This window comes from Ovis canadensis, chromosome 4 (assembly GCF_042477335.2).
Source record: "Ovis canadensis isolate MfBH-ARS-UI-01 breed Bighorn chromosome 4, ARS-UI_OviCan_v2, whole genome shotgun sequence".
NCBI classification, from domain to species: domain Eukaryota; kingdom Metazoa; phylum Chordata; class Mammalia; order Artiodactyla; family Bovidae; genus Ovis; species Ovis canadensis.
Window position 1 is genome coordinate 128,742,490 of NC_091248.1, and position 26,521 is coordinate 128,769,010.

General features: G+C 53.7%; 2 protein-coding genes across 10 annotated transcripts in view; one reads left to right on the top strand and one right to left on the bottom strand.

Annotated features, from left to right (window-relative positions):
* The window catches only part of AGAP3 (ArfGAP with GTPase domain, ankyrin repeat and PH domain 3), a 56,486-nt gene extending 53,559 nt beyond the window's left edge, over positions 1-2,927 (top strand). For all 9 annotated transcript variants that reach the window (XM_069587161.1, XM_069587159.1, XM_069587158.1 and 6 more), the window contains 5 exons: positions 569-723; positions 808-898; positions 990-1,212; positions 1,871-2,126; positions 2,241-2,927. In XM_069587161.1, coding sequence (XP_069443262.1) covers positions 569-723; positions 808-898; positions 990-1,212; positions 1,871-2,126; positions 2,241-2,447 — 932 coding nt within the window. In that variant the 3' untranslated portion in view covers positions 2,448-2,927. The remainder of the gene's footprint in view (positions 1-568; positions 724-807; positions 899-989; positions 1,213-1,870; positions 2,127-2,240) is intronic.
* Positions 2,928-4,919: 1,992 nt separating this feature from the next.
* Positions 4,920-26,514, bottom strand: GBX1 (gastrulation brain homeobox 1). The gene is made up of 2 exons (XM_069588733.1): positions 25,977-26,514; positions 4,920-6,394 (listed from the first exon to the last, which is right to left on the bottom strand). Exons 1-2 carry the CDS (start codon positions 26,512-26,514, stop codon positions 5,844-5,846), a joined length of 1,089 nt encoding a protein of 362 aa, XP_069444834.1. The 3' UTR covers positions 4,920-5,843.
* Positions 26,515-26,521: the final 7 nt, after the last annotated feature.

Below are 26,521 nucleotides of genomic sequence, written 5' to 3' on the forward strand. Positions count from 1 at the left end.
TCGCACACGTCTGCGGGTCCCTGTCTGCTCACACATCCCAGGTGGTCTGTGGAGGAAACGGAGGCTGCTCCCCACCCCTGCCCTCCCTGCCTGCCTGTGCCAGGGGAGGGGGGGAGGGGCCTGGCTCCCAGGAGCCCCACGCCGACGCCGTCAGGAATATTGGGTTTAATGAGCTGCAAAATGAGGCGGCTGCAGCTGACATGTACGGATGGTGCCCACACCCGCCTCCAACACCCCCCCACACACACCCCTGCCCCCCGGCATTGCCTCCCAGTGCCCCGGCGCATCTTCTCCAGACACTGGGCTCCGCTTTCTCTGGGAAGCACCCCTCTGACTTCCAGACCTGTTCCTGGCCGCACCGGGGCTGCCAACAAACCTTGCGTCCCACCTTTTCCATCCAGGCTCCACAGGTGGCCAGGCTGGCGGGCTGCTCTCCGCACCCCCACTTCCCTGCCCCACGGGGAGCCCCAAGAACACAGTCCTCCAGGCTGGGACCCCGGAGGGGCTGCATGTGCGTGCGGCAGGGGCCCTGCCCTGACGGGTGTGCGCGCCCTGTGTGTGCCCGCAGAGGCCGAGGAGTCGTTCGAGTTCGTGGTGGTGTCCCTCACCGGGCAGACGTGGCACTTCGAGGCCTCGACGGCCGAGGAGCGGGAGCTGTGGGTGCAGAGTGTGCAGGCCCAGATCCTCGCCAGCCTGCAGGGCTGCCGCAGTGCCAAGGACAAGGTGGGCGCCGGGCAGAGGGGCTGGGGGTGGGTGCCCCGGGCTGGCCTCCTTACTCACTGGCCACCCCCCCACCCATCCCTTCAGACTCGACTGGGGAACCAGAACGCAGCTCTGGCCGTGCAGGCCGTGCGCACCGTCCGGGGCAACAGCTTCTGTATTGACTGCGACGCCCCCAGTGAGTGCTGGGGCGGTGGGACCAGGCTGGGCGCTCCGGGTCGGGGGAGCTCGAGGGTGGAGGGGCTCCATCATCTCCTCTCCTCGCCTAGATCCAGACTGGGCCAGCCTGAACCTGGGCGCGCTCATGTGCATCGAGTGCTCCGGGACGCACCGGCATTTGGGAGCTCACCTTTCCCGGGTCCGCTCACTCGACCTCGACGACTGGCCACCCGAGCTGCTGGCCGTCATGACCGCCATGGGCAACGCCCTGGCCAACAGCGTCTGGGAGGGGGCCCTGGATGGCTATGCTAAACCGGGGCCCGACGCCTGCAGGTGAGGGCATGAGGCCCCGGGTGCCCCTGCTGGGTAGGGGGATTGGGGGAGGGGGGCCCCCCAGGCTGTGACAGGGCTGCGGGCTGGAAGGGTTAAACCCGGCCGTTTCTCTGCTCGGCAGTGGGCCCCGGGGGTGCCTTCCGCCTGTCACTCAGAGCCTCACAACCTCCGGCCCTTTCTCCGCAGTTATCAGCCCGTCGTAGGGCGGGCGGGGGGGTGGGGGGGGTGGGGGGGGCGCGCATGCGCAGGGCCCTATCGCGCGGTGGCGCAAAGGCTACAGCCGGAGCGCAGAGATGCAGAGAATAGGTGGTAGATAGATAGGGTTGTGCGTGGACCCCAAGGGCTGGCCCCGCCTCCTTTGTTCCTGCAGGGTCAGATAAGCTGCCCACCCCCGGCCCCCAACCCTGCCTGGAATCTGCCCGCCCTCTCGGCCCCCTGAGTCCCCGCCACCCCCCCTCCCCCGCGCATCCCCGTCGCCCCCAGGGGGTCTCCCCCCAAGAGTTCCATCCAGTATCTCCCACACTCTCTGCGCCACCCGCTGCCCCCAACTGCCCTGGGTCCCTCGGGCTGGTCTTTGCTCTGGTCCTGGCCCCCTACCCCCTGCCTCGCTCTCGGTCCCCTGACCGCCCCCCCGGCCTGGCCCTGCTTGTGCCCGCAGAGAGGAGAAGGAGCGCTGGATCCGGGCCAAGTATGAGCAGAAGCTCTTCCTGGCCCCACTGCCCAGCTCGGACGTGCCGCTGGGCCAGCAGCTGCTCCGGGCAGTGGTGGAGGACGACCTGCGGCTGCTGGTGACACTCCTGGCGCACGGGTCCAAGGAGGAGGTGAACGAGACCTACGGTGACGGGGACGGGCGGACGGCCCTGCACCTGTCCAGCGCCATGGCCAATGTGGTCTTCACGCAGCTGCTTATCTGGGTGAGTTGGGGGGCCCTTCCTGATCTCCCTGACATCCATCCTCCCCACCGCCCCCCACTCGGGGGGGAACCCACACCTTTCCTGCCAACCGTGAGAACGTGCTTCCTTCTGCAGTACGGGGTGGACGTGCGGAGCCGGGATGCCCGCGGCCTGACCCCGCTGGCCTACGCTCGCCGCGCCGGCAGCCAGGAGTGTGCCGACATCCTCATCCAGCACGGCTGCCCCGGGGAGGGCTGCGGCGTGACCCCTGCCCCCAGCAGAGAGCCGGCCAATGGCACCAGCACCTCCGCCGAGCTGCACCGCAGCCCCAGCCTCCTGTGAGCCCCAGGAGGAGGCCGGAGGGGCCAGGACTGGCGCCGGGGCATGGGCACCCACCTCCCTCCAGGCCCTGGGGGAGACGAGAGACACAGAGGCTGAGACCCAAGGACCCGGGAAGAGTCTGGGAGGAGAGCCAGATGGGAAGGTCAGAGGAGACGCCTGGGACTCCAGCCACCGCAGGTGTTTGGCCCCTGCCCGGCCAGCACTGCTGCAAAGGGACAGGACGCTTTGGGGGTGCTGTGAGAGGAGGGGAGCAGGACCTCGCCCTCCTCCAGGTTCCCGCCTTCTCGTGCCAGCCCCTCGTAGGGCCCCCGACCCAGAGACGGGAGCCTGGGTGGGCCAGAGGTCCCATGTAAATGTGTACATTGCGATATTTATGTTTGTGTACATACTTGGTGTGTGTGTGTGATGAGCCAATAAACCAGACCGTGTGTGGGGGGGGCTGGCTGTGGCCTTTCATCTCCCCACCCTTCTGAGAAAACACCCCTTGGGGCTCTGCTTCTGCGTCCCTGTCCTCTCTGCTGTACTTTGGGGTGCCCCTCCACCCCGCCCAGCCCCCTCCGTGGGCTTCTCTCAGCCCCTCTTTCTCCAGGCGTGTCGTTGAGTCTGTCAGCCACCCCGGGAGGGGAGACTGGCCCTGTGCTTCCCACTGGGAGCTCCCTGCCGTTCCCCATCACCCTCACAGAGGTTTCCTGTTGGTCTCCTTGTTTTCATCCGTATGCTGTCAAGTAGCCTTATTAACGCCATGCCTGTGCTGGCCAGAGGTCACCCACAGAGAGGGCAAGAGTCGTCCGGGAACCAGCCCCACAGCCAGGCGTGCAGGGGTCAGCGCCCAGGAGAGTCTGAGGACGTGATGGGATGAGGGGGGCTCGTGCCAGGGGAGGAGACACATCGCCCGCCGACAGCAGGACTGTCCCCTGGACTGCCCCCAGCCCCTGCGCCAAGCCAGAGGCAGGACCCAGGGCCCCTGCTTGTCCCTCACACTGTCCCTTAGTCTCGCTATAAAGATGACCCAGAGAAAACCTCTGCATGTGCTCTTGAAGAACTTGCCAGGTTAGGGTCCCCGCTCTCGAGGGCGCCTGTCGCCACCCTGCTGGTGGCCCTTGTGCGTGGTGGGTGTGGTGGCTGGCGGGCCCTGCCAGGGGGAAATTAACCAAGTAAAGCTATTCAGAGAGAATACCGGATTTTATTTTCTTCATCCACAGGCCCTTTCGAAAGGCGGATAAGCGCCTTAAGCAAAGATAAGGGCAGAATAGAGTCAGAGCTATGGGTATGTGTAAGATTGGGTTCCTGGGCTCAGAAAAATGCTAGCAATAATCATCTCCTTAGGTTCCCTAAGGAAAAGAAGCCGCTTGAGAGGGTGAATAACTGCCTGGTATAGTTCAGGAGGCTGCAGAGGCGAAGCCAGGAAAAAAAAAGGCAGATGAGCGCCTTGGCTTTGCCAGTTCTTGCCCACCCCTCGCCCCCAGCCCCAGGGCGGGGGCACAGAGCCTGAGGGCCTCTGCTCCTGCCCTCATTAGACCTGCGGACAGGATTCCTGAGAGCAAGGTGACAGCAGCTCCTGGGATCCTTGATCTCGCTCTGCCTGATTTCTCTCCTAAGAAGAATGTCACCCTGTAGGTTCCCTCTGTGGGTGAGTCTAAGGTTTCAGACAGCTTCGATCTAGATCAGGGTGGGGCTCGCCTGGATTACATTTTTCTTGGCCTCCAGCCTTCCTAGAATTTAGCCAAAGAAGAGAGGAGACCCTGGATGTGTGTCCCAGCCCAGGCGCTGTGCCGCCCTGGCTCAAGACCAACCACAGCTCCAGGATCCCTTCCCTTTGGCTCCCAGAGCCGCTGGGAGGGAAGGGCTGTCGCAGTCCCATTGGGAGAGGCAGGCAGTGGACATGCGATCAACTAGACAGCTGACCAGCCTGGAGCCGGGACCCATCACACACTGCCCTGGGGCAGTGAGGAGGCTGGCCAGGGCTGCCCTTCCCTCCCCTTGCTCACCTGCCTCCCTCAGAGCCTTTTAATCTCAGTGGCTCAGGAAGAGGGCAGGTCCTGTTTCTTCCCAGGCAGCCCGTGACAGCAGCTGCAGCCGGTCTCTCTGGGTACAGGACGGCAACCCATCTTGCGAAGGCAGGGAAGCGGCTGGCAGCTTCAGCTTGTTTCATTCTGTCCTGGTCTACCCTGTGCCCTGCGGGTGTCCCTGAAGCCTCACGTCTGTCTGTCTCCTTTGTCCACCTTAATTTGCTTGCTGTTCCTTAATTTGCTCACAGAATCCCCACCCTGAAGCCTTTAGCTCCTATCTCTGTAGCTTCCCCCACAGCACACCCCCTCCCAGAACCACCAGACACACATGTCTGCCTCCTGCACTCTGCAGTGGGCCCTCTCAAACAGAGGAGGATCTGGGGTCCCAAGCTTGCAAATGGGGCAGGGTGGGTGGGAAGGGAGACCACCATCAGCACTGTAAGCACAGAGGACTGGATGTGGGTCTTCTGCTCCAGGCCCTCACGTCTGGAATGTCAGAGAGCAGCAGATGTGGCCTGAGCTGCCAAGTCCTCTGCACAGAAGACGATTTACGATGGTCAGGCTCCCGGGTGACGAGGGTGAGCCCCTGGCCTGCCCCGGGTCCTCACAGGACTCATGGCCTCCACCTAGTCAGACAGCCTGGACACAGCCCCCCCCCCGAGAACCTGGGCTCTAGCACTTCACTTCCTCTCAATTCAGAAGCGAGTGAGTCCTCTACCCTGAAGTCGGAGGCAGCAGTGCCTGTTAGGAGTGTGAGATCTGGAGGTGGGAACAGTGAGCGGTGAGTGCAGTGGGAAAGGACAGAAGCAGAGGTAGGTTACGTGGGGGAGACGGTGAGTGCCGAAGGGGTACCTAAGGGGGCAGAAACCTGTTTCTTTGCATGTCCTGCGCTGTAGACCGGCGAGGCGGTGCCCGCCCTGGGGCTGGGAGGTTAAACTGAGGCTGGAGGAGACATGACCTCCCCAGTCCCTCTGGAAGACACAGACAGACCGAGGCAGAGAGCTCCATATATACAAACTTTACACAAAATAAATAAGGAGCTGTGACCAGCTTGGCAGGTCTCACCCTGGCTGCCTCCCACCCCTCAGAAGCGACTCTAGGGCATCAGTTGAAGGAAGGGGCACCCTGTAGGCCCGAGGAGCCCCTTTTCAGTCCCAGCAGCTCCTCAACAGTGAGAACCCCTGAAGTCCAGGCCTGGGGCCTCTGGCATGGCCCAGGACCCAGAAAGGGTCCACATCTCAGGTTGCCAGGAGGGCCCCCCAGAGCCGTGCCAATTGCCGACAGAGCCCCATCTGAGGGCAGGACCACGGCAGGGGCCCCTGTGGTCCCCAGAGCCCAGCCCAGTGTCCTCGCAGACCTGTGCCTCCCCAGGCACCCGGGGAGCCGCTCAGGGCCGGGCCCCCTGCTCCATCTGTTGGTGCTGGCTCCTCACGGCAAACCTGTTGACGTGCACGGGTATGGGGACCACGATCTTGGGGTTTCTCACGGGCTCCCCAGAGCGGCTGCTCACGTTCCCGGCTTTGATGCGCTTCCACTTGGCCCGCCGGTTCTGAAACCAGATCTTGACCTGCACCTCGCTGAGCTTGAGGGCGTGCGCGATCTGGGAGCGCTCGGTCAGCGAGAGGTACTTCTTGCAGTGGAACTCTTTCTCCAGCTCCAGGAGCTGCTCGCTGGTGAAGGCCGTGCGGCGCCTCCGGCTCTTGCCCCCGGGCGCCGGGACTCCTGCCGAGGGCGCCCCCTCCTCCGCTGCGGTCCCCAGGCCGCCCTTCAGCTTCGGTTTAGGTCCCAGGAGGGCCCCGGGGCCCCCGGCAGAACTGTCCAGGAAGCCGTCATCCTCACTGTCCGCGCCCGAGCCCTCTTCCTCCTGCTCACTGCCTGCCGGGTCTCCTGCGGGTGCCTCCAGCTTTTCCTCATCGGAGCTGTACACCTTCCCCTCTGCTGCGGGGAGTGGGGGCCAACGGGGTGGGGTCGGGGTGGGATCGGGTTGGGGGGGAGGCAAGGAGAAGGCAGACAGGTTGGAGGCGGCACATGGAACCGGGGCCAGGTGTGGACAGCATGCCGGCCGGAGGAGAGACAGACATGGAGGGGATAAGACAGGAGGGCACACAGGCAGGGCAGAGTGGGAAGAGGTTTGGGAAGACAGAGAGACGAGAAGAAAGGTATTAACCAGCACAGACTTCACTCAGGCAACACAGGGGAGGCAACCATCAAGAGGGCCCCATTCCTAGGACCCGGATGCCTCAGCCCCCACCCCTCAACCTCGTTTCCCTACCTGCTACCTCCCCAGCTTTCTCTAGACCCCAGTGAAGGGCTCCCTGCTCACGGACCGCCCCTCCAAGCCCAGACCGTGCAGCTGCTCATCATGATGAAACAGCTGGAGCCGGGCTCGGGATCCTTTCAGCAGCTACAGGCAGGAGTGAGAACGCAGGAGGATCCACTTTTGCGGGACAGAGAGGAGGCCGCCTCTGTTCTCCTCCCGGGACTCCTCACCTGGCCTTGTGGGAAGAGCCACACAAGCCCCTCTAGTCTGCCCCCCTTCCTTCCCTCTTTCATGGAGCTGAGAATCGTAGCATCTCATTTCCAGATGGAAACTTAGGGGTCATGTGATTCCCTCCTGCCCCAAACTGGGATCCAGGAAGTGTTACCCAAGGACCCAAGAGTCAGGAGGTGTCTGTACTTCCAGCCCAGACCAGGGAGCCCTCCCACCACACACACCACTTTCTCGATGGCCAGGTTTTTCTTCCAATCACTCAGCTCCCCCAGGACTCTTTCCAGCCTTCATTTTAAAAAGATGTCATCTCAAAAAAAAAGAGATGCCATCTCTTTTCCACCTTCCCTCTGTCCCAGCCAAGGAGGTGAAAAGCACCAACAGCTGCTTTCTGCCCAAGTTCAGAATCCTGGGGACCCTGAGCTCAATGTCAGCTGAGAACCAGAGGGAACAAGGGAGGCCAGGCGGAGGAAGAAATAGAAGTGCAGCGAGGGAGGGAATACAGAGAGGAAAAGGGGAAAAGAGAGATTCTGACTCAGTAGGCTGCTGGTTATTTGTAATCACAGGCATATAAACATTTTGACCCATACATAATTCTAAAGTTTAATTCCACCGTTGGTCGCGTCATAGCGACATTTTTATCGGAACCACAGATAAGGCATGACAAGTGTTTTTTAGCGTTTGAGTTTTACAAAATCCCTTGTTTTCTGCCCAAAGGACCAATCAACAGGGGAACCACAAAAAGTCAAAAAGAAAACCGACCAGTAAAAAGGAGAACGAGAATAAAACAGATTAGCCCGTCAACTGAACAGCCCCTCACCAGTGGAGCTCGTGGTGTACAAGCGGGGGCGCATGTGTGCACATCACCACGTGTGTCGCACGCACACTCCGAGGTCGAGAAGGTGACCCCGCGAAATGCTTCCTAGACGGGCAGTGTGCGCGCACGCGCATGCGTGAGGCTGGAGCAGCTCCACGCTCCGGGCGGGCGGGGCCGGCCCTCCTCTCTCACCCCTGCCATCCGGCTGCGCTCCCGCCCAGCCCCGCTCACTTTCAGCTCCCTTCCCCGACCCCAGAGCTGTCCTGAACGGATGCTACCCGCACCTGTTCGTTTGCTCAGGAACCGAGTTTACATTCTCGTTAGAGGCCATGATCCAGCCTCGCCCCGCTCACCCACCCCGTCCCAGTCCACGCACGTTTCCACCCCTTCTCCGGTGGTGTCATTCCCCAGCCCTGTCTCTTCCTGGAGGGCTTCCTGCATCATCCACCATCTCAAAGCCCACGTGGCACACCCCCTGACAGCCTCACCCAGGCCTTACTGCTTCCCTCAAAGGTGGGCTGGGTTCTCTGGCAGCCCATCCAACTTCACCCACCTGCACCCACCGGTGACCTGCCTCTCGGGGCTCACCTCCCAGCACCCTGGGCTTTCTCCCTGACCTCATCCTGATCCAAAATCGGTTTAATTTCTGCAAGATTCACATCCCTGAGTCCCCCTTTCATGTCATTAAGGGCCCTTTCCCAGGCCATCCCCACCTCCCCAGAACGCAGGTGTAATGGTGTCCCAAACTAGACTCCTGAACCTTCTCCAGAGTCAGCTTCTTCCAGTCTCAGCCCCCCTCCCTTCACATCTCAGGTAGTGGTAACTCCCCCCACCCCACCCCCATTATTCAGACCAGACCTTCACTCCCACCATCTGTGACCAGCCCACCAGCAAATCTCAGTAGAGCCGCTGCCCAACTGACTTCTCATCACCTCCTCTGGGTCCAACTAGCCCGAGTCACCCTCCTCTCTTGCTAGTTCATCAGCGTTTTCTCCTGCTCTGCCCCTCCCACCCCTTCCCCTGCTCTTCCCCTGGGTTATTCTGTTTGGAATACTAGATTCTCCACCTAGATTCTGGCACTGGCTCATTCCCTACCTCCTTCAGGTCTTTATCAACGAGACCCGATCTTCCTTTTTAAAATCAAAACTCCCTACGCTTCCCATCTCCTTTCTCTGCTTTACTTGTTGCTATGGTATACGTAACCAACTTTATTCATTTATTTTTATTGGGTTTTCAGGCCTCTATAGCGCAGCAAGTGTGTGGCTCTTCAGACGCCAGACCTCTGGGCCTGCTCCCAGGGCCTCAATTCCCAAGTCAAGGCCTCATGTCAGTCTGCGCTCTGCGAGCCTTGCAAACACATTCTTAGGTCAGCGCAGTCCTGCCCATGAGGAAGGAGGCTGTGGGAGTGCGTCTGATGGGGCCGGGTGCCATGCCGGGGTCCCCTAGCTCGAGGGCACCTGGCACCTCCCATGGGCCCCCAGCGAGGAGTGGCGGGCCAGCCCCTGGCTTGCCAAATGCTGAAGCAGAGAGCAAGCTAGCTCTGGCAGAAGGAAGCAAACAGCGATGGGATGCCTTTGCAAGCAGTTGCGGGGCCGCCCCGCGTTAGGGCTCCCTGGGAGAAAACTGCCATTTTGGCCCCTAGGCCTGAGATCCAGGTGGGCAGCCAGGGTGTTCTCCCCGCAGGATCCAAGCACGGTGCAGACAGACCTAGGCTCACGAGCTCTCTCCTGCAGAGCAAACGTGACAGAACAGCCGTGTGGAGGTTGCCTTGACATTCCCTGGGAGTGTGGGGGCCCTCCCTGGGTGCAGGGCCTCAGGGGCCATTGCCACTGCAAAATGAACTCTGTTTTTTTGGCTGTCTCTTCCTACTAAAACATAAGTTCCATGAAGGTGGGCTTCCCTAGTGGCTCAGCTGGTAAAGAATCCGCCTGCAACGCAGGAGACCCCGGTTCAATTCCTGGGTCGGGAAGATCCCCTGGAGAATGGATAGGCTACCCACTCCAGTATTCTTGGGCTTCCCTGGTGGCTCAGCTGGGAAAGAATCTGCCCGCAATGCGGGAGCCCTGGGTTTGATCTGTGGGTTGGGAAGATCCCCTGGAGAAGGGAAAGGCTACCCACTCCAGTATTCTGGCCTGGTGAATAGTCCATGGGGTTGCAAAGAGTCAGACACGACTGAGTGACTTTCACTTTCTTTCACTTTCCAGGAAGGTATATATATATATATATATATATATATATATATATATATATATAATATATATATATATATAAAATATATATATTTCACTGCTATATTCTCAGCAACTAGAAAGCTACCTGCACAGAGTAGGCACTGAGAAAATACCTCCTTTTTAAATGTATTTTTATTTGGCTGCACCAGGTATTAGTTGTGACGTGAGGGATCTAGTTCCTTGACCAGGGATCAAGTCCAGGCCCTCTGCAATGGGAGCACAGCGTCTTAGCCACCGGACCACCAGGGACGTCCTGGATAAATATTTGTTGACTGAAAGAAAGAATCTACTCCTGAGCACTTTCTGATTCTCCCTCTCTGTCCCTCCTTTCTCAAGCCTCCCCTAAAATATTCCCTACAACCCTGTTTCTCCAGCCCAGCTCCGGACAAAAGACATCCTCTCCATAAATATTATTCTCCCCACTTTCCAGTGAAAGTGAAAAGTGAAAGTCACTCAGTCGTGTCTGACTCTTTGCGACCCCATGGACTATACAGTCCATGGAATTCTCCAGGGGATCTTCCCAACCTAGGGATTGAACCCATGTCTCCCACACTGCAGGCAGATTCTTTACCAGCTGAGCCGCCACAAGGGAAGCCTTAGGCCCTCTGATCTGAGAGTCGCTGGAGAGGGATCCATATGCGGTGGGAACCGACAGGATCTCATGCTAAAGGAAATCAAGGGCAATCCCCAACATCATTACTAAATCCTCTAACTTTTAATTTCTAATTTTTAAAACATGGTTTGCAGTAAACAACAGAAAGAAAAGCTTGTTAAAACCCAGCCCAGTACTACACTACTTTAACCAGCTGCTACAAAAAGGCAGAAACTAGGATTCAGGGCTTGAAGAATGAAATCATTTAGCACAGCTCCAAGCACCCAGGGGGTGTCCAATAAATCTAAATTGATGATGACTGAGATGAGGTTCCCAGGTTCCCGATCTGGCAGGGCCCTCCTGAGATCACATCATCCATCCCTCTGTCTTCACACAGATTCCGTGAAAGTCGAGCCCACACGAGCAGGCCACCTCCAGCGCTGCTTTTAAAGCCATACAGGAAGCGCAGGTTCACAACCTCTCTTGGTTACTTGATCCCGGCGGGATTCTGCGTGGTGGGGGGTGGGGGGAGGGGAAGAGTTTTTTTCTGAGCCTTTATAATCATGACATTGAGGGGTCTGATAAGCAACTCTTGGGAGGAGGTGGCAGGGAAATAGAAGAAAGCACAGAGAAGGGAAAATACTGCTATCTGTCAGAGGAAAGGGCCTGGGGCACCGAGTGAGGCTGGGGGAGGCGGGACAGGCAACCAGGGACAGAAGAATCAGATGATCAGTCAGAGAAACTGAAAGGGCTGGAAAGTTTAGGGAGAAAATAGAAAAAAAAATCAGGGAGTTGCGGGGGGAGAGAGTAAAAAGCCTTCCCCCCCAAAAAATAACCCAACAGATGCTACACTCTAAACACTGATGGATTTGGAGCCCAGCCATTTGTTCTTTGCTCCACCAGCGCTGGGAGCACTTGAGAACTCAAGACCCAAAGTGACCGGAAACGTATTCCGAAGGACTGGCCGAACAACAGAGCAGTCCGATCCTTTACAACACAGCAGTCCTGAAACAGCCTTACTAGTTTCTCATGAATTAGCTAAAAAATTAATGCAAACTCTTTTATCGAATTTCATAATACATACTAAATAGCAAGCATACTCGAAACAAAAACTGCACGTAGGAAAATGGTTTTGACTAAAACTTGACAGAAGCGCATCTCGCTGATAAAATTTCTATTTGCAAAATTTGATTGAGAATAATTGAACCTGGTGGATAAACTGTCCATGAAAGCAAATTTCTAACTGCAGATGCTGTATAGCTGGCTGATGTGAACCAAAAAATTTGATCAATAAAACACTGTTAAAATTTTTACATGGGAAATAATGATCCTGGTGAGAAAATCTGGGGCAGAAGGAAAAGTGTTTCATTGGGAACAATCTGGCTGTGCTAGGTAGCATGGCCAAAGGGAGAAGGTCTGTCCTTTGTGATTAAAAGGGACATTACTGGTTATATAAGAAAACGTTGATCTATATGTAAAATAGATAATCAATAAAGACCTACTGCATAGCACAGGGATCTCTACTTAATACTCTAATTACTGGGAGAATGGCATTGAAACATGTGTACTATCATGTAAGAAACGAATCGTCAGTCTATGGTCGATACAGGATACAGGATGCTTGGGGCTGGTGCAAGGGAATGATCCAGAGAGATGATATGGGGTGGGAGGTGGGAGGGGGGTTCATGATTGGGAACTCACGTACACCCGTGGCGGATTCATGTCAATGTATGGCAAAACCAATACAGTATTGTAAAGTAAAATAAAGTAAAAATAAAAATTAAAAAAAAACACTCTAATTACCTATATGAGAAAAGAATCTTTAAAAGAATAGATTTATGTATGTAAACTGAAGTGAAAATCGCTCAGTCTTGTCCGACTCTTTGCAACCCCATGGACTGTACAGTCCATGGAATTCTCTAGGCCAAAATACTGGAGTTGGTAGCACCAACCCAGGGATCCAACCCAGGTCAGGCAGATTCTTTACCAGCTGAGCTAGCAGGGAAGAAGATTTATGTATATGTATAACTAAATTTGGACATGGAACTGGACATGGAAAAACAGACTGGTTCTAGTTTAGGAAAGGAGTACATCAAGGCTGTATACTGTCACCCTGCTTATTTAACTTACATGCAGAGTACATCATGTGAAATGCCAGGCTGGATGAAGCACAAGCTAGAATCAAGATTGCCAGGAGAAATATCAATAACCTCAGATATGCAGATGACACCACCCTTATGGCAGAAAGCAAAGAACTAAAGAGCCTCTTGATGAAAGTGAAAGAGGAGAGTGAAAAGTTGGCTTAAAACTCAACATTCAGAAAACGAAGATCATGGCATCACTTCATGGCAAATAGATGGGGAAACAATGGAAACAGTGAGAGTCTTTATTTTCTTGGGCTCCAAAATCACTGCAGATGGTGACTGAAGCCATGAAATTAAAAGATGCTTGCTCCTTAGAAGAAAAGCTATGACCAATCTATGCAGCATATTAAAAAGCAGAGACATTACTTTGCCAACAAAGGTCCATCTAGTCAAAGCTGTGGTTTTTCCAGTAGTCACGTATGGATGTGAGAGTTGGACTATAAAGAAAGCTGAGTGCCGAAGAATTGATGCTTTTAAACTGTGGTGTTGAAGAAGACTCTTGAGAGTCCCTTGAACTGCAAGGAGATCAAACCAATCAATCCTAAAGGAAATCAGTCCTGAATAGTCGTTGGACGGAATGATGCTGAAGCTCCAATACTATGGCCACCTGATGCAAAGAGCTGACTCCTTGGAAAAGACCCTGATGCTGGGAAAGATTGAAGGCAGGAGGAGAAGGGGACGACAGAGGATGAGATGGTTGGATGGAGTCACTGACTCAATGGATATGAGTTTGAGCAAGCTGTGGGAGATAGTGAAAGACAGGGAAGCGTGGTGTGCTGCAGCCCACGGAGTCACAAAGAGTGACACGACTGAGCAACTGAACTGAATGGATAACTGAATCACTTTGCTGTTCACCTGAAACTAACACAACATTGTAAATCAACTATACCCGCTATAAAATAAAAATGTTTTAAAAGAGTACACTGTTTTCAGCTTGTTCCTTATGGGCAGGTCTAGCGTCTGTGAAAAGCCTTTGTTCATCTATCCAGGGGAAATGGCAGTGGGGCAGCTTGTTATTAGGAAACATCACGTCCTCCTGGTAGATGCTATTGTCCTGAAAAGCAGAAATTACACGGTTTGAACCGTGATTACCTGTAGGATCCGCTCCAGGGGCATTGTCCCTCTGCAGAGAGCAGCACTCAGGCTTCAGGGGCGCCCTTGCAACGAGTCTTCCTTGGGAGAGGACAAGAAGCCCTAATTTGGGGCCAGAGACTCCATGGTAGGTGTTCTCCAGTAGGAAGAACAAATTGCCCCAGGTACGTACCACCTAGAGAGGAGTCCACGGTCGCCAAGGTCAGCGAGGATGACGGGCCTGGGTCATGCGGCAGAAGAGCCCCCAGGATGCAGAACCACCTTAGACCCCCAGCCACAGGAACTCACAGAGCTTCTGCACTGTCCAGCCCTCACCTGGCCTGTTCCGGTCCAGCTGACATATAACCAAGTCATTAGTATTTGCTAAGAAGCCTCTCCCCCACTACACTCAGTTCTGGCTTCTCTTCCCTCCATTTAAAGAACAACGACCTTCACAGGCAGGTCTCCCTGGTGGCTCAGTGGTAAAGAATCCGCCTGCTAATGCAGGTTTGATCCCTGACTCGGGAAGATCCCCTGGAACAGAAGAGCCTGGCAGGCTACAGTCCCTGGAGTCACACAGAGTTAGACATGACTTATCGACTAAACAACAACCCTCACGTGCCCCAAACCCCTCTCTGGACAACTCTCCAGCTTCCTGAATACAGAAGGGTGGGGTCAAAAGGTGGGAAAAATCCAGGTCATCCCCCCAAAAAGAGGCATGTGTGCACCACCTTCATTTTACCATCACACCCAGTTTGTAACTATTTCTCTTTTTGGAGACGGTACTTTCTCCCACCCTTCATGGCAACTGGCTTGCTTTCAATGTATCTTTCATTCATCCTCACTAATTTCATGCCCTGCTATGCTGCTACTCCTTGCCATACTTTTACGTAAAATAAGGAAGATTCACTTCCTTTCTCTGCTCTCCCCGTGAGTCTTCAGCATTCCTTACTCCAAATCCACATGAGAACTTCCTCTGTGTCACTGCAGTCCAGAGCCCCTCCCACCTTCTTGACCAGGTCACAGAGACTTCCCCACCACCACCTGCCCACCCCAAGCTTGGAGCTCCTTTCAGGGCATGCTGATGCCACTCACTGGAAAAGACCCTGACGCTGGGAAAGACTGCAGGCAAGAGGAGAAGGGGACGACAGAGGATGAGGTGGCTGGATGGCATCACTGACCCGATGGGCATGAGTTTGAGTAAGCTCCAGGAGTTGGTGATGGACGGGGAAGCCTGGCATGCTGCAGTCCGTGGGGTCACAAAGATGTGAACACGACTGAGCGACGGAACTGAACTGAATGTGGTCATTGCCAAGAGCACCCTTGCATGACCTTTAACCTTCCCAAGCGATTTCACACTTAGGATTGTCATCTTCAGGCAACTCACTGCAGCAGGGCTGACCTACCAGTGGTAGTAATGGGAAGTTAGGCATCTTACTTTCAGGTGGAGAACAAAACTGAATTTCAAAAAGATTAGATGACTTCCCAGTCACATCGCTGGGGACAGAGCTGGTCCAGAACCCTGCTCTCCTAGGTCTCCAATCAGCTCTTCCTACTCTTCCCAGTAAACAGTCTTCCTCCCTCCACTTGGAGGAGAAGTCCTCCCCAGATGCTTCATCAGATCAACCGCCTTCCTATCAAAGCCAGCTTAGGTTTAGACCCGGTCCTTATCAGGACCACTTATCACCTCATCCTCAACATCTTCCCTTAACATTCTTGGAGATGGTCCTTAAATCGCCACAGAAGAGGCCTCAATCCCCGAATCTTACCTTTGTCCTGTAACAGGCCATTTCCCCCTCATTCCCAAGACAAAATTCCCACCTGATCTTTCTCCTGTTTGCTTTTTCCATTATTACTGGTTTGTATGACGTCACCTTACCAGTCACTATTTCTTTTATTTAAAAGTGTATTTTCTCACCTAAAGAACAATACTGCCCACTGATGGAAACAGTCTCCCCAAATATTTATTTATTCATTTGGTTGCCTTGGGTCTCAGCTGTGGCATGCCAGACTTTCACTGTGGCTTTCCTCCTTGATGCCGAAAGGAAGTTCAAGGAACACTCTTTCCTTCCTTTCTGCTTGCCCCTCCTGTTCACTCATGGCACCTCCTTCTTTGGCCGCTGTTCTCCATCAACTGCCCAGGGGACTGGGGATGTCAGTCACATTTCCCCACCTTCACAGTCACAAGGACAGTGACCTGGAGCTGGCCGATCCACACATTTCCATCTCCTGGGGCCTTGACTCAAGCTAGTGAGTCGGCCTTAGGACTTCACACGTGCTGTGCTCCCCTGGGGTCCCCGCCTGGGATGATAAGAATTGAGGGCGGCTTAAGCTTGTGCCCTCCCTTCCCGCTCACCAGGAGAAAAGGAGGTGGAGGCAGAGAGAGGAGCCAGACCAAGAGCAAGACAGGAAGACCCAACAACATGGCTTGCATTTTTGGATCCACGTGAATCAATAAATGTCCATTTTAGTTTAACTAGGGAAATGCCCTGAGTATTCATTGGGAGGACTGATGCTGAAGCTGAAGCTCCACTACTTTGGCCACCTGATGCGAAGGGCTGACTCATTGGAAAAGACCCTGATGCTGGGAAAGAATGAGGGGAGGAGGAGAAGGGGGCTACAGAGGATGAGACGGTTGGATGGCATCACTGACTCAATGGACGTGAGTTTGAGCAAGCTGTAGGAGACAGTGAAGGACAGGGAAGCCTGGCATGCTGCAGTCTGTGGGGTCGCAAACAACTGGACATAACCGACCAACAGTTGTCACAAGCAACCCCAAAAGTTCTGATTGCAGACACCACTGTAACTAGAAGGAGCAGGAATCACATGACTCCAGGAAAAAGAAGCCCCCTGCGTCTCTCCCACACCTCTCCCATCCAAAATAATTTCCCCCAAAAGATACCCAGGTCATCCCTCAAACTACTCATAACAGTGCCACCTAAAATTTCACAAGTTTGAAAGTTATTTGGACTTTTAAAAACCCTCCTTAATCCATCCAGCATGAATTATTTTAATCCAATAGCCATGCTCCTAACACTAAACTGAGATCAGACATATGAAGGAATAGGGATTGTGATGAAGAAAAAAGTTTTTTGTTTATCCGTTTGCTGCTTTTGGTTTTACATTTGTTTTAATGGGGAAAAAAGGAAGAACAGTCTCCCTGGGACGCAGCAGAAAGGCTTTGGGCAGCCATGTCCATGAGGTGTCTACAGAGAGTTTCTCACCAACATGTAAGACAGGAAAATGGAAAAGAGGGAGAAACAGCCAAAGACAAACTCTGAAATCGACCTGTGTTAGATGCAGGCAGTGTTCTCTCCGGGCATGCCCCATATAAACTAAGTCCTCAGAATACAAGGCTATTTTACCATCACTCCCAGAAACATGTCCTTTTCAGTTCAGAGAGTGCCACCCATCACCATTTCTAGTAAAGATGCCTTTCCCAACTTAATCTCCAGGAGAGCTCCCTGTCCATTTCTAGCATGTGGACAATACCGATAATTTCTTGCCCACCTATTACTTTAGGAAGCTGGACAAACTGCTTCTGACTTAATCTTCAGATCCAAGAGGTAAGGATTGCTGCCCTTTATTTTACTGGTGAGACAACAGAGACTGCAGAGGTTAGTCTTCTGCCGCAGGTCACGAAAGAGCTGGTGCTGAAATCGGTATCCACTTGACCTTAGCCAAAAGGCCAAGAAGCGATTGAGATCAGTATCCAAAACCCGCATCTGTTCCTCCAGGCAGCACGGTCTCTCTGTTTTCAATGAATGAAACAGAGACTGAGATCCACTGTCACCCTGTCAGAAACCCTGTTCCAAGGACATCCCCGACGGTCCAGCGGTTATGAATCTGCCTGTCAGTGTGGGGGACACAGGCCCAATCGCTGGTCTGGGAACTAAGAACCCACATGCCACGGGGCACCTAGGCCCGTGGGCCAAAACTACGGAGCCTGTGCTCCAGAGCCCCAGAGTCACAACTACCGAAGCCTGAGCGCTCTGGAGCCCACGCTTCCCAAGGAGAGGCCTCGCCACAGTGAGAAGCCGGTGCACGGCAATCAGAGAAAGCCGTGGCAGCAAGGCAGCGTGGCAGCGAGGGCCCAGCGCGGCCAAAAAATAGACAAGTAAAAACTACCTTTTAGAAACCCTGATGGAGAAATAGCACAGGCGACCAGGGGCTGATCGCACAGCACAGCTGCTCTGTCTCTCACTCGCCGTTGGGCACTCTTTCCTTCCTCACAACATCCGGTCAGTCACAACTGATCTCTAACGTTTCTGGCCCAGATAAGATCTACCCCACCTTTTATCAAGGATTCTCTCATTCCGGACGACAGCTGTCCATGGCTCCACTCAGGCAACACACCCCTGGTCTCAGATGATGGAGCCCTTTCCACCCTAGAGCCCAGCCCTGATTCCATCCTGAGATGTGGGTATCCGGGTGCTGCCTCCTCTTAGGACCAGGACAACTCAGCACTGAGATGTAGAATCTGCCCCTCCCGCCGACCCCTTGCTTTTTTTATGTGTGTGGTGGCTTCTTTTTTCTATTTTAAAGGGAACAATTCACTAATAAAGGTATCCCTACAGATAACAGAACTGTCAAGCTGCAGTGACCTTGCTGTTGTTGCTGCTAAGTCGCTTCAGTCGTGTCCAACTCTGTGCCACCCCACGGACGGCAGCCCACCAGGCTCCCCCATCTCTGGGATTCTCCAGGCAAGAACACTGGAGTGGGTTGCCATTTACTTAGAGGTCACCTAATTCAAACCTCTCATTTTACTGATGGGGAAGCTGGGACACACAGAGGCGTGGTTGGGCCAAGACCACTCTGTTACACACCCCCGGGGACCGGTGCATAATTTATAGGATAGTTGTCATCCATTCCAGCACAACCCAGGGCTTTCCAGGTGGCTCAGTGGTAAAGAATCCACCATCCAATGCAGGAGCAGAGGGAGAAGCTGGTTCAGTCCCTGGGTCAGGAAGATCCCCTGGGGGAGAGCATGGCAACCCACTCTAGTATTCTTGCCCGGGAAATCCCCTGGACAGGGGAACCTGGCGGGCTAGCGTCCATGGAGTCACAAAGCACTGGGCATGACTTCCTGACTGAGCATGCACGCATGCCAACACAAACTGCTTCTCAGCTTCAGTCTTGGGGTAATCTCGTCTCCCTCCCTCCTGGAACACCTGCATTGCTTCTCTTCCCATTGCTCCCAGTACGGAGTTCCAGCTTATCCAAGACTTCTACTTTAATACCTGAAGCTCCAATACTTTGGCCACCTGATGTGAAGCACTGACTCATTGGAAAAGACCCTGATGCTGGGAAAGGTTGAAGGCAGGAGGAGAAGGGGACGACAGAGGATGAGAAGGTGAGATGGCATCACCAACTCAACGGACAGGAGTTTGAGCAAATTCCGGGAGATAGTGAAGGACAGGGAGGCCTGGTGGGCTGCAGTCCATGGGGTCGCAATGAGTCGGACACGACTGAGCGACTGAACAAAAGCTATCATAATTCTCAGTTAAGGAATCCATCTCCCACTGTCCCCAGCTCAGAAGGTATTTCCAGTTTCCCCCATCCTCCTTTTCACGAAGTGATTTCTCTGCACAACCCTGGTCTCTGTTAATCTTGGCACCACCCTGCCTTTTTGCTTCTAATAAGACACCTCCTCTCATCTCTGGAAGAGTATTCCTTTCCCTTCTGTCATGGGAAGGGAGGGAAGCCACTGCCTCCTGACGACCTGCCTTGCTGTGCTGTCTTTTCCGACCACAACTGAATTCACCCGTGAAGGTCACTCTTCTGCCACACCAACTCAAGCTTCTCTTTTCCCTCTCACTCTCCCAATGAGCACTTCAAAACTTCTTCCACATGACTCTAAGCTGTAACTTTCTCCAAGAATGAGTCTGATGTCAGTGAAAAACCCCAACCTCTCCCCTTCCACTCCTAATCCAGACCTCCTGCATCACCACCGCAGCACCTGAAGAGGGCGCTCTCCACTCCCCCTTGGTTCGGAGGCAGGGTACCCCGCGACCCCATTCCCTCTGGGAAAAACTCCCCCAGGGAGTTCTTTTCTTCTCACTGTTCCTCTTTAAGCGCCTCTCTTTTTTTTATATCTACAACACTACTTGTATCATTGCTGCTTCCTAACTCCCGATCCGTTTCACCGCAAAGATCCTTCTTTCTCTGTTATTTCCAAGGCAAAACATCCTTGCCTGTAGCTTCTCACTCGAACACTGCCCTCAGTGCCGATACTTTGCTCAGAACATTACGTCCCTCCTTTCTAGTTAAAACATTAGCCCCTCCTCATCCCAATTACTGCCTCTCCCCTCCTAGTCCCAGTACAGACTATTCAAGCCCATTGCCCTGAGTATAAGAATTATGCCCCAATCTTCTAGAACCTAGGCTTCCCTGATAGCTGTTAGTAAAGAATCTGCCTGCAATACGGGAGACCCTGGATCGATCCCTGGGTCAGGAGGATCTGCTGAAGAAGGGATAGGCTACCCACTCCAGCATTCTTGGGCTTCCCTGGTGGCGCAGCTGGTAAAGGATCTGCCCACAATGTGGGAAACCTGGGTTCAATCCCTGGGTTGGGAAGATCCCCTGGGGAAGGCAAAGGCTACCCACTCCAGTATTCTGGCTTGGAGAATTCCATGGACTGTCTAGTCCATGGGGTCACAAAGAGTCAGACATGACTGAGTGACTTTCACTTTTAGAATCTCCAGTTCCCTAGTTAACAGCAGAGACCCCTCTGTCTTCCAACCCTCCCAAGTGCTGCCTTCGCTGAGGCACAAGGTATCTCAATATCCATTCCAATCCTCCCAGTAACATTCTCTGTCTCACCCAGGGTCAACCAAAGGTGGCAGCCTGAAAAAGCCTGTGAACCCCTTTGCAGAACAGAGCTCTCAGGTACATAACTTAAAACACATAGGATTACATTAGGGAGCAATTATATAAAATACAGTTATCAAATATTTTAAATGTATTTGAGATATAATCATTTACATTTCTTTATCAATTCATTAAACAACAAGATGTCTCCAAAAATTGTTAAGTTTGTATGAAAACATCTGTGATCTCTATTGACAACAAAACTCTCAGGTACTGCGGACCCTGCGATGATTTCTGGCCTACCTTCATAATCACAGGACATGCCAAATTTCAGTGAGAAGTTAGTAGAAATGTAGATGTAAAAATTTTTTTCCACATCCATAATTAACAGATTTCCTCACAAGGGGGGGTCCATGGAGTCCATGTTAACAGTCTGACTTTAAATTCTGAGGCTAGAAAAACCAAGCTTTTAGTTCTATAAAGCTGAAAGGGATGTTAAAAATCATCTGAACTAAAACTTTACATTATAGGTGAGGAAACTGAAGCGTAGAGAAGTGATAAGATTTTGAATCGCCTTTAGGGTCTTAAGTGGCTTCCCTGGTGGCTCAGATAGTAAAGAGTCTGCCTGCAATGTAGGAGACCCAGGTTCCATCCCTGGGTTGGGAAGATCCCCTGGAGGAGGAAATGGCAACCCACTCCAGTATTCTTGCCTGGAGAATCCCGTGGACAGAGAAGCCTGGTGGGCTACAGCCCATGGGGTCGCAAAGAGTGGGACACGACTGAAGCGACTTAGCACCCACACATGCAGAGTGTCTGAAAACTAAGGTCATAACAGACGCACTACAAATGTTTCCTGAATTGAACTCAGTGGCTTGCAGAAGCTGTAGAGCTAATGACTGACAAAGTTGAGACCTCAACCCCCTGCGTCACTCCTAAATAAATGTCCATTTTCACTCACATGAAGTTAATGCAACATGTGCCTTTCTGTAAGCGTCAGTGGAGCAGTCCCTTTCCCAGTACGCTCGTTCTCAAAATTTCTAGGAAAACATGCTCTGCATCACTCCCAAGAAAAATCTACCTCCTGTTTCTAACAGAAGTCTCTGATTCCACGTCACATCATTCTTCCCAGTTTTCTCCTCTTGTGAGTAAATATATTCCAACAGTCATAATGGATACCTGTTCAGAAATTAACTAATGGGTCGTCTTCAGCGCTCCCTGGCTACGGCCAGGTGCATGGCTGACCCCAGTCAGCACTCGGATATCACGCTAGCCTCCTTGAACGGTTTCCATTATTATTGCCAGTCTCTATTCAGAAATTAGCAAATCATTTTTTCTGCTTAGTTTTAGAAGAGAATGCTCACTACCCTGCCATCTCCCTCCCAGGTTAGTCCCCCCACGTTTTCTTTTCCATACCATCTCAACCACAAGTGGTCTTTCCCTCGCCACGCTCAGCAGCGGCATTATCTTTCCTAACACTATCTCACTCTATTTGCGTTGTCGACCCAACAATCACGTACGGAGTATCCACCATCCCTTAACTATTTGTTTTCAGGCAATCCAGCCTTTTCCCCCCTGAATGAATCGCTGCTCTGAAACACCTCCAAATCAAAGTTTCCTCCTGAATTTTTCCGAATGGACGGCTCTTTTCATCATTCCCTAGCACGCAGCATCTGCTTCCCCCATCCTCTCTGTGATGTGTGTGAGCGCCACATTCTCAAGTCAGCTTCAATAACTCGATACCTCGGTCAGAGCTCACACACCTTCACATGCAAGATCATCTCTGCTCATCCCACTCAAGGCAGAACTCTCTTTCTTCATGTCTTTTGGGGCCAACTGTTCTCGTCCCTCCATATTCCTAACACATCGACAACTTCACTACCCACCTGTTTCAAAGCTCCTTTCCCCTCATCCCTTTCACAGGACCGTTCTTACAATTCTCCAGATTTGATATGTCAGCTACGGTCCACAGGAGGCTACAGACCACGTGAAACATGGCTGGTTTGAACTTGAGGTGTGCTGAATGTGTGAAAGACACACTGGATTTCAGGGACAGAGTGAAAAGAGGATATCAAACATCTCATTAAATTTTTTATATTGAATAATGCTGAAATAATATTTTGGACATGCTGGGTTAAATAAATTATAAAAATTAATTTCACCTGTTTCATTTTACTATTTGCATGTGGCTAAGAAAATTATTTTAATTACATAAATGACTTGCTAGATGGCACTGGTCTGGGTGCTTCTGTTGATTCATACTTTTAAATCTTCCCTGCTAGTTCAAAATTCTGTTATCACTCCTAGTAAGACATCTCTCCCAGTTATCCACATCGACTGCTCCCATGCTCCAAACTTAGAATTGCTTTCAGGGTACCATTTTCAAACCTTTTCTGCCCCCATTATTTCTGTACATGGTATTTCTCTCTGCCTGCTAATATAGCTCCTACCCTGCCATCAAACCATAATAAAGTTCTGCTTTGTTCCTCGTCAATTCTAGTAGGGTGCTATCTGTCTCAACTCTCAGCAAAATTTTTAGAAATAGTCCTAATTCCCAACAAAAAGAACTTCACTCACCATCCTCCAAATTGGCCTGTCTTCACTGTAATTTCATTAAAATGGATAGTAATTGTAAGACACTAGACAAATGTAAATTAATAACTTCAGATCCACGTTACCCATTCACAGTAGAATAGTGATTCCTCCTCTGTCACTTTAAAGATGCCATCCCTTCTCCAAAATCTGTATTGAGGTTCCAGCTCCATTATTCGCTCTAAGAACTCTTTTACTTCGTACTAAATACTCTGATACAATTTGCCAAGCGGAGTGTTCACTTTCCCACCACTTTCAGCATGGGCCATGTGTCTTCACTCCTCAAACTGATTTTACGTCTAACGTTTCTGGAATTGCTTTTTTCTTTTCTCAACTCTGTTGGGAGAAAAAAATCAAGGCTGGGAAGGTGGACGTGAGTGGTGAGGTGAAGATGAGTCGGGAGAGTTTGCACTAAGAGGGAGAAGAAGCCGCAGTCACAGGAAGCCCTCCCATTCATTAACTGTGAACCTTCCATCTGAAATCTCTGCCTTCCTGCTCAGGCCCAGAAGCCCCACTGAGAACCCTTTCTGTGCCTCTCTTCCTAATGGGGGGATGACCTTCATTCCAGCACCTCTCAGAATTCTTCCTCTAGGAGGTCTCCTTCCCATCCTTCTTAGCAAAGAAATTCCTTGTCGTTACTCCAGGAACGAGGAACAATCCCCTTTACTGCTTCCAACGTTCTCTTTAGGTGATGAAGCTCTTTTCTTCCTCGTTCTGTATATAAATTCATTTCTGGTAACTCTCAATATTGACAAACCTTTAAAAAAAAAATTGCTCCTAGTGTTGAAACGTTCCCCTCTCTCCTACTAGTCTATTTAGCTCCTTCCCAGTCCTCTCAGGACAGAACTATTGCACACACACACACACACACTTCTGGCCCAGGAACGCTGCCCCCCTTTTCCTGGAGCCAGCACTGGAAACCCCTGCCCGTCTCTTCCAACAGGCAGCCTTCTCCTTGCTCGCATCTCTGGGTGATCTGGGCGCACAGTCTGTCTGTGTGCCTCTGTTCTATTCCTCAGCATTTGTCTTCTGTCCTTTGCTTCTGCTTTGCCTCACCTCCACGCCTGGTGTTCCTGCAGATATTCTACCTGCTTCAGAAAAGAGGCCCCCCTACACAGATGGGGCAAAACAAGAAGTGGGGAGGGCGGAACCTGAAGAGCAGGACGAGTTGCTTGGTCTCCCATGCTCTGGGGATACTCCACCCCTGCTCTCTTCCACTGGGATGTCTTCCTCTCCCCTCGGGCTCTGCTCAACTGTTCCTCAGGTGTCTGCTTCTCCTACTGCCTCCAAACCCCTTCACTCCCCAACGCCACCAGCCTGGCTCTTCTTTCTGTCTCAGGACTCCCCACTGATCCTTCCCTCCTCCCATCCTCCTGTGGCTCCTCCCCACCCCCATCCCTTATCTTGTGGACATCTCCTCCCACGTTCCAGCTGCAGCTCTATCATTTCCTCTGGATCCTTCCCAGGAGATGCTGCCTAGATTTCAGTCACTGGTTCTTCCTGGTCCAACCAGGTACAAAAACCCAGCAGCTGAGTACCCCAGAGCCAGAATGCCCAGGGCTAAAGGGGAAAGAAGAGGCAGACATACTCCAGAGCAGCCCTTGGGGTCTGGAAGAAGTACTGGCTCTTTGGACAACTCTGAGAAAGGGCCCAGGAGCCCTTCCCCGGGAACAGCTCTCCCCTGGCGAAGGACAAAGGGGGCTACTGGCTCTCCTTGTCTCCACTAGAGTCCTCCCCCAAGCCTCCTGGGTCCCTTCCACCTGCTAAACTGGATGTGATGAACGGTTAAGCAGAGGCAGGTTCATCCCGATGTTAAAGAACTTGAAGCCTCAGGAATGCCACACTTGCAAGCAGCCCCTGTTTTTCTTAAATAGGGCCCACCCACCAAGCTGCAAAAGCTGTGGGTCTCAGCACACCCGAATCTGCCTCTGGAGAGTGAAAGCTGTTCCAGCTTCTAGGGGTTAAAGGTCAACAGGGAGGCCTGTTTGGACTGATTCCAAACAGGGTTGTTTGAATACACTTCACCTCTCCTGAGAGGTGATTCTCCATGGAGGATAGGAGATCCCTGAGCGATCTCTTAGCTGAATCTCACTGGTTCCAGGATCTTAGCTGGATTCTGGACTCCCAGGCCTTGGGGCCACACCCCACTCAGCCCGGCCTTCAGCCGTCTCTCGGCCTCCCAGACCACCTCAGTCCGCAGTGCTAGGCTCCCGCTAGATTCTCCAAGGCCTGGCTGCAAATCCGCCAGTTCAGAAGCGACCTCCACACCCAAGAGACACACAGGTCCCCCCACCATCGGCACCACTCTAAGACCGCTCCCTCTGGCCCTGCGTTCCCAGGGCCCGCAGGGGGTCAATACCACCGTCTCCGCAGAAGCCCTCACTGAACTGACAGCTGCCCCACTGCCCCCTCACCTGGGGGTCTGGCTGGCGTCCCCAGGAACCCCACAAGTGCAGCTTCTCTATTCCCAGCAGAGGAGCAAGAGATTCTGCAAGCAGCCGCGGGAGCGGGGCCGGAGGACCAGACCGCCGGGAGGCAACCCGCTAGTCTGGCCGGGAGCACGCGCGAGTCTCGGGCCGAGGCTGCAGGCTCTCTGGAGGCAGAGCGGGCGGCGGATCTGGGACCTGGAGGTGGCTCCGCACAACGGCGGCGCATCTGGGGCTCCAGGACTCCGGGGGGCTCTGAGCAGGTGCCGGGGCTCTGAGAGCAAGCTGCCGCCTCGGACTTCCAGGGGGACCAGCCTCCCGCCCGGCGCCCCAGTCGGCCCCGGGCACTTACCCGGCAGACTTGGGAAAGTCTCGGAGAAGTGCGCAGGCGGGGGCGCTGGGGGTTCTGCCACTTTCTCGCGGGCGGGCAGCGGCTCGTCGGCGTCCAGCCCGCCCTCCGGGCGTCGGCCGCCCGGCTCGGGGTGGTTTCGGGCGGCAGTGGCGGCGGCGGCGGCGGCGGCGAGCTCCGGGGGCCCGTAGAAGGCGTCGGGTGGCTCCGCGAAGCTGGGCAGCGCGGTGGTCAGCGCCACCATCGAGGGCACGGCCTGGCCCAGGCCCGCGCAGAAGGTGTTGGTCAGGCGGCCGGCGAAGGAGGCAAGCGGGGCGAGGGGCGGGAGGCCGGCGGGCAGCGGCGCGGGGGCCAGCGCCTGCGGCAGCACGAGGGGCCGGTAGGGCATGAACATGGGGTAGCCGGTGTACAGCAAGTGGCCGGAGCGCGGCGGCGGCGGCCCGATCAGGGAGTCGATGGAGAAGGCGGTGCCCGGGCCCCCGCCGCCGCCGCCGCCCCCGCCGCCACTCCCGGGGGCGCCCCCGCCGCCGGCTCGCTGCATGGTGCCC